The sequence below is a fragment of the Agrilus planipennis genome, unplaced genomic scaffold (assembly GCF_000699045.2).
Source record: "Agrilus planipennis isolate EAB-ADULT unplaced genomic scaffold, Apla_2.0 scaffold7, whole genome shotgun sequence".
Classification (NCBI taxonomy): domain Eukaryota; kingdom Metazoa; phylum Arthropoda; class Insecta; order Coleoptera; family Buprestidae; genus Agrilus; species Agrilus planipennis.
The window spans coordinates 1,054,343-1,062,639 of NW_020439340.1; the positions used below are offsets into that span (position 1 = coordinate 1,054,343).

The following is an 8,297-nucleotide window of genomic DNA, read 5'->3' on the forward strand; positions in this document are numbered from 1 at the left end:
TAAATTGTTATGATTTTGTAAAAGGGCTTTTCAGCTTGTTGATTCAAGAAAATAAAAAATAAAATAAAAGTAATTTAAATCCAATAAAGACAAAAATTTTGTTCCTGTCCTCTTTGAAAATAGGTTCATGAATATCATAGGCGTATATAATTCATCTAAATTTTTCCCCAGTTGATTTTTTTGCCACTATAAGCCACCCCTTCATAAAGTTATAACATTACCAACAAGTTATCACAATTTAACGGTAACATATGTTCTATATTGGAAATAATCCAGCAGAGCTCGTTAACTTGTCAAACAAAGAATATCCACCTCAAATTATGAAGTCTATAACTTTTCCGAAGAACGATATAAAAAGTAACAACAAAAATCAGTTGATCCATCTATTTACACGTGCTGTGAACTGATTATATCAAACACAAACGGTTCTATTTGTCAAAGGAATTATCTGATGTACAGAACTCTTGCACGCAATTCTTTAACTTCTTAAAATTGCTGACGAATTTTGAAAATGACGTCGTAGACAATTTAACTTCATTGTTCATAAGGTAAAGCATTAAATTACTGCCTGTGGCTTGCTGATGAAACGTAAGAAGATCGAAATCGTACTTCATGTCTAGTAGTTTCTAGAGGACCAGAAAACATGGGCGGTGTTGTAGAGTAGAACATCAAAAAGCTCAAAGCTCAAAGCTCAGCGCTAGAACACAACACCTTTCAGTTAACAACGTTTCCTTCTTCAGGAACTGAAAAGAACTAAAGACTAAAGGTGTTTACCTTAATAAACATTATTATAAACCGCGATTAAATTATTCTAAATAGTTGGAGAATTAGGGATACAACTCTTATCACTATTAAGAAAATACCTATCGGCTTTTATAAATCAATATTATTAAAACTGTCAAGCAATCCTACAATCTTTATAATCAATTTCACGTATCAGGGCTTCTCTAGAGAAGGAATTCTATCCTTCTATTCTTGTAATATTACTAATAGAATAATCAACAAGATAAAATTGAGAGATCGCACCGTCAAAACCAAGTATATTACTCAACGGTATTTGTCGTAAACTTGTTTTTCTAATTGCATGTAGTTCAAAGTTGAACTCTCTTCAAACTCTTGTTGGTAACCGTTAGGATAGAATTTCTTTTCTAGAAAAGCTGAAGATACATGTAATTGATAATTGTAAAGATTGCAGTAAGAAATACATTGGGCAAACTAAACCCTCAATACACATTAGTTTCAAAGAGCATTTAGCTCATGCCAAGTTTGATACAACTGAAAAATCCAATTCTCTTCATTCCCTGAAAAAGGTAGTCTTGTTAACGTAAAGTACTTGGTTTGAGCTTTTTGAGTGGTGGTTGTTTCGATTAAGTAAATTAAAAACTAATATAAAAACACTAGGGCAGAAAATAGAAGACAGCATTAAAATTTGTATTGCTTAGAGACCTGCATATGTTCAATCCGATATTACTTTGACCTAAAATGTGTTTGGTGGTTAAAATATGTCTGAGATATTTCTCATCTTTGCAGGCATTTACTGCAGACTGTACTGCTACGCCCAGAAGCATGTGAAAAGTATCAGAGCAGTAACAAGGCCCATAGACCTGCCGGACAGTTCAAAGTCGTCAAAAGGGACGAAAAGCAAAAACAAAGCGCTACACATTCACCTCCACAACCATCACAGTTCTCCGTACCAGGTTAGTGATCATAAAGCAGCAATTACCGTCGGTATCATCATGGGCGTCTTTCTTATCTGCTGGGTGCCGTTCTTTTGCATAAACATAGTCGCAGCGTTTTGCAAGACGTGCATCCCAGACATCACGTTCAAGATTCTTACGTGGTTGGGCTACTCGAATTCGGTGTTCAATCCAATCATTTATTCCATTTTTAATACCGAATTCCGAGAGGCGTTCAAACGAATCCTGACAACCCATTATCCCATTTGGTGCACTTGCGGCTACCAAAGCGTCAATCACAAAAGCAAAGAGAAATTCGTTACCGATTACCAAACGAAAGCGGTAATTGTTAATGCAAAAAGGAACGGTTCGTTCCACGAGTGTTCTAGCGAACGGTTTAGCACTGAATCCGTCAGACAAAGTCGTCTGAATTCCGCTGAAAAGAACGGCCTCCACGACGACGTCAGCGTTATTTGACACGAATGCGACAAATTGTGCGACACAATGGTATAAAATATGTCGCAAAGATAGCTACCAGAATGTGATACTTAATGCTTACCTGTGCTTTGCACCGGAAATGTAGAGAATTCAGGTAACTACTTCCTTAGAACGAATTACTGACGACGAGCGTAATTATCGTCAGTGATTTGTTTTAAGAAAAGTACCTAATCACAGGTGAAACAAAGAACAAACAAAGCAAATAAGTTAGTCTGTTATTGTTAACAACCTACTTGTTAATCAGGGTCAGTTTATCACGTTTACATTTATAAAAGTCGTTGAAAGTACCCTTCTGTATTATCCAAAGAAAACATAGTACTTATATTAATAATTTAATTTCCAAAAGACTTTTCCTTATTTACGTTTGTTTCACAATAATTACATCTTAATATTAAACTGATTTTCACTTATATTTAATATTTAATGAATCATCAAAACATTTTGATTCAGAAAATAAGATTCAGAGATCAACTTATTTGTTTTACTGCTTTGGAGATAAAACGGAAGATAATGCGTAAGGAAAATACTCATATCCTTTCAATTAAAAAGAAAAGAAAACAAGAAATATTATGTATACTATCGAATTGATACTAAATTGATAGATGAATATTACAATCTCGATAGCAAAGATTTATACCTTAAGTCCTATTGCTAATTTTACCATAAATTACTTAAACCTCTTCTAAAACATGGAAGAAATTGAAAAGCCTAATTAGTAACTTAAAACACAATAAAATTGAATTATCTTATTAGAAGGTAAGCTGAATTTCAATTAATTTTTCATTCCAAAAAATAGTAAATGTGTTTTCTGATTCCCAGAACAATTTCGAAAAAATAAATCATAATAAACCATCTTGCAAAACTATAGAACTACGATTTTCTCAACGTTTAAGAATTTTCATTTTAGTATCTTACTAATGTAGAACTTTCGGCCTTTTTTACTAATTCTTTACCTTGTAATATTAAGAAATCATTCTTCAATTAATTTTGACTAATCGATACTAAAAGATATAACTACAAATGGTTACACTTAACTAACTTTTAACTACACTGTAATTATGTTACAGTCTGTTGAGCAGTTATTTACGTTAATATGAATTGGAAATAATACTGACGGTATTAGATGAGAAGTGTTTTTTTTTTAATCACAAAAAATTGGCAATAAAAACGTGTCTGTGAACTCTTTCTAACTCCTTTCAGAAAAGAACTACCAATTTTGAAATTGTACGTTATACCTGTCTGAATTTTATCAAATATTTCGCCAGTAACTTCTAAAGTAATTTTCTTACATAAATTAAAACAAGAAAATGTTCAAAGTGTTCATAAACTTAACAATAACTTCATTAAAACAGGAAAATACAACGCAATGTTTGTTATATATAAAAATTATTTTTTATTAATTATCCACAATAATAATTGTAATCTGTTCGGGTAAATTTATACATTACGTATGTACTATCAATTCATTCACTTGAAGAAGCCACAATATGGCAAAATAATCATTGTCAATAATTAATAAATAAATAAAAAATACAACGTGTAATTATACAACACGCTACTGAAGTAAAACTTCTTCAAACACACAAACATACCAGGATAGGGGTTAAGGAATTGGTTTAATGGTATTATTTGTACATTATGAATTTAAATTTTACACTATACATGCCGGAGTTGCCTGTAGCGAACGTTGCATTGAAGCGCGCTCACGACACAAGCGATCCCCGCTACGAGACATCCGTTGCATGATTTCGTTACATAGCAACTCGCATGAAACGAACTTACCCTACCGTGCGTAAAGAAGTTTCATTTCAAAAGTTACGTTATGTTGTTTAGTACACATTTTTGTTTGGTTTCGTTTAAATTAAAACAACTGAAAATGAATTAATTTCCTAAAACCGTTGTCAGTTAGACATCTATTAAGTGCGTTACCGCTAATTATTTAAATAAATAAATAATAGCATTGTTGTGCATACGGAGTAGGTATTTGAACACAATATTGAGTTCGGTATTTTGCATAATACCTTAAGAAATACGCAAACGTGTTAACTCCCATACATAACCACGTATCTACCCTAAAACATTCATTCCCTAGGCGTCGCGTAGTCCTGGCGTGGCAGTCTTGATTTAGATTAACAGTTGCTCGAAAGTGAATTGTAACGATATTAAACGTTATCCGCGCACACCAAGTAAATCCTGATATATTGTTGTACCTACAATGAAGTCGAGGTTTTGCAGACTAAACGAAATGAGTGATTAACCTTCTTGAATTCGAAGTGAAACTATTGATCCTAATTCTCTTAGAACTTCGCACATTCTTACATACATACGTGTATGATACATAGGGTTGCCACTTTGAAATGTTAAAAATAATATCAGCCATGCTATGAAGGGCAATGTTCATCTGTTTATACCTTTCAATAATAGTTATTTTATCTTCAGTTCCCGAGATAAAAATGTTCTGTCTCTCAGAGTCTCTCAAAGCGAGACTCGAGTCTCCCTCTCTCGTCGAGCCTCTCTGCTGTCGCGAGACTATAAAAAAAAACTGTTTAGCGTCTCGAGTCGCTGATAAAGAGATTATCATTTCGTATCCAGTCTCTGAACGAGAGACTCGAATCTCTGAACGAGAGACTAGAATCTCTCAATAAGTGGTATCTCGATAGACATGGTTAAAATTTACTAAGTTCAACATATTTCAGAGATCCCAGTCTTTCTACGAGAAAATGGAGTCTCTCAATTTTTCAGTTTTATTCATTCAGTCTCTCTGTGAAAGACTCGAATCTCTGTATTAACAATGTTATCGTTCGAGTTTCTCATACAGAGACTGTGAGAGATCCATGAAAACACCTAGGCAATAACTGAGAGACTGTGAAAGACGCTTTCAGAGACGCTGAAAGACTCTGAGAGACTGGAGAGAGACTGAAAATTTTTCTCTAGGGTTATACATAAATAAAACAGTCAATTTGATTTTTAATTACAATTTGCATAACAAGATTCAGTATATCAATAATTATATTTCTATATTTGGCTAAAATATCCACAAAAACGATTTAAATACAAATACTTTTTCAGATATTTTTAGATATAAATATAAAAACTTTAGAAACATTTCAAATACTGAAACAGATACTGCAGTTTATGATAGATTGTATGATTATAAACAAATATATAAATTAATAACACGATCACTTCCAATGACATTTTTAATGATGTCGTACCCAGTATTTCAAAACCGACCCAGTATTTTAATTCACTGAAGGATTTAAGTACAAACATTAAATACTTTTAGCCATCAGTATTTAAATAATACGTACTTCATATTTATAAAAAGTTTCACAAAGAGTCTTCGACTAATTATATTATTTATTACTAAGTATTTTTTTTTAATCTGCCATTGATTTCCTTTATTATAAAAAACTTTAGATGGCAACCCTGGTGAATACCATGAGTACAACTTCGTTTAACACAAAAAATAACGATTTAAATACTCAGTTATAATGAATAGCAATAGGGCTTTCAATACTATTACCTACTAAGTAAATAGTAACCCAAAACATAATCCCAAGAAGATTTATTGATAAATTACGTAAGAATGCAAAAGTTAAAGGAGTGAATGAATGCTGATTTGTATATTTTGTGTATATTATTAGACTCAAACGTATATATATCATACTGTGACTAGTCAAAGGGTTGTGACTTTATAATATCTATACCATTCTGTGAAAATAACTAGTTAGTTAGTTAGTACTTTGAACAATCAATCACATTGGAACGCACAGGGTGACAAATTATTATATTAACACTAAAATTATTTCAAATCTACATATCCGCCACGTAAAATAGAACCGGCTGCAACAAAACGAAAATAGGAAATGCAATATTTACTTCACTATTTTTGATGATCTATGTACATGTTATAATTCTGTAATAATGTACAAGTTTTGGTTAGAGACTTGAACCAAATAATGTTTTTACCGATAAATTTCGTCAAACAATTTAATTTATTATCGACAAATAACGTAATTACGTAGATAATAATAAATTTACAGTGGAATTTTTAGATGTAAATTAATAAAATATCAACATTCAGGTCTCTAATTGCATTGCATTGTTTTGTACAGTCTTTTCGCCATTCTGGTACTGATTCATCTAAAAATTTTACATAAACTATTTAATTATACGGGTATTTAAGTTATTATTTAAGATTGAGACGCCGGAGGCAACATTAACAGAGAAAATATAAACGAAAATCAAAACCTGTATAAATAAAACTACCTACAAAATAACAAATTATCATNTATATTATTTATTACTAAGTATTTTATTTTAATCTGCCATTGATTTCCTTTATTATAAAAAACTTTAGATGGCAACCCTGGTGAATACCATGAGTACAACTTCGTTTAACACAAAAAATAACGATTTAAATACTCAGTTATAATGAATAGCAATAGGGCTTTCAATACTATTACCTACTAAGTAAATAGTAACCCAAAACATAATCCCAAGAAGATTTATTGATAAATTACGTAAGAATGCAAAAGTTAAAGGAGTGAATGAATGCTGATTTGTATATTTTGTGTATATTATTAGACTCAAACGTATATATATCATACTGTGACTAGTCAAAGGGTTGTGACTTTATAATATCTATACCATTCTGTGAAAATAACTAGTTAGTTAGTTAGTACTTTGAACAATCAATCACATTGGAACGCACAGGGTGACAAATTATTATATTAACACTAAAATTATTTCAAATCTACATATCCGCCACGTAAAATAGAACCGGCTGCAACAAAACGAAAATAGGAAATGCAATATTTACTTCACTATTTTTGATGATCTATGTACATGTTATAATTCTGTAATAATGTACAAGTTTTGGTTAGAGACTTGAACCAAATAATGTTTTTACCGATAAATTTCGTCAAACAATTTAATTTATTATCGACAAATAACGTAATTACGTAGATAATAATAAATTTACAGTGGAATTTTTAGATGTAAATTAATAAAATATCAACATTCAGGTCTCTAATTGCATTGCATTGTTTTGTACAGTCTTTTCGCCATTCTGGTACTGATTCATCTAAAAATTTTACATAAACTATTTAATTATACGGGTATTTAAGTTATTATTTAAGATTGAGACGCCGGAGGCAACATTAACAGAGAAAATATAAACGAAAATCAAAACCTGTATAAATAAAACTACCTACAAAATAACAAATTATCATAACGACAGAAATTATTAGTTCGTTAATGTAATGTACAGGTAGCAAATAAGGTTTATTTTTAAAATAAATAATGAATAATATAACGAATTCTCAAAAATGTTAGAAAAGATTATATGGTAAGTAAAAATGTATTAATTATTGTCCTATAAACAGCTATCAGATTATGTTTTGGGCATTCATTTCTTTTATATAAATTCATAAACAATTAGCGCATATGTACGTACAAATGGGATAAGTATATTATTGAATATTTGTATACCTATCTCTAAACTATTTCAGTATTATTTTCTTTTGTAAATAAAATTAGCGGAAAATTGATTAGGAGCTGTATTTTTCATCTTTTATTGAATCTAAAAACAGTGGTATAAAAACAGTTATTGAATTTATAAAAGTTATTCTACTCGAAATACGTGTAGGTTATTGTAAATATAGATACTCATTGTGTATACTTAATTCCTATTTCATCACTCTACTGTTTTTAAAAGAATTTATTGACTGTTGAATGTAAATAACATTAAGAACGAAAAAACTCGAAAATTGTGTACATTTTAATGTAGATGTCCATCAGAAGAACCAAATGTATATATGTCCTAGATGAAATAAACTATATTACAACGTACGCAGTCCACTTGTCACAATTTACTGACGTTTTATTTCGTTTTTGATTCGTTATTCATTAATTTATTAAACGTTCTTTTATTTAATATATTTTCTTTTGTTCATTTTAATTACCTATTATTTTTCTCTTATCTTATTCGTTAGAAATCCTGCATAAAAGAGACGTAGAGCAGCCTGCCAACAGTGGAATTACAACAGGACGACATTGCAGCTAAAGGTAAGTGGCCAACAATTTTTTAATTAACATTATAACGCGTCCACAACAATT

The 8,297-nt window shown here is 30.7% G+C and overlaps 1 protein-coding gene across 1 annotated transcript in view; it reads left to right on the forward strand.

Annotated features, from left to right (window-relative positions):
- Window positions 1-2,463, forward strand: part of LOC108734183 (dopamine receptor 1) — a 21,296-nt gene extending 18,833 nt beyond the window's left edge. Inside the window, exon 4 of the mRNA XM_025978740.1 lies at window positions 1,531-2,463. Within this exon, the coding sequence (XP_025834525.1) occupies window positions 1,531-2,153 (623 nt within the window). The 3' untranslated portion in view covers window positions 2,154-2,463. The remainder of the gene's footprint in view (window positions 1-1,530) is intronic.
- The last annotated feature ends 5,834 nt before the right edge of the window (window positions 2,464-8,297 follow it).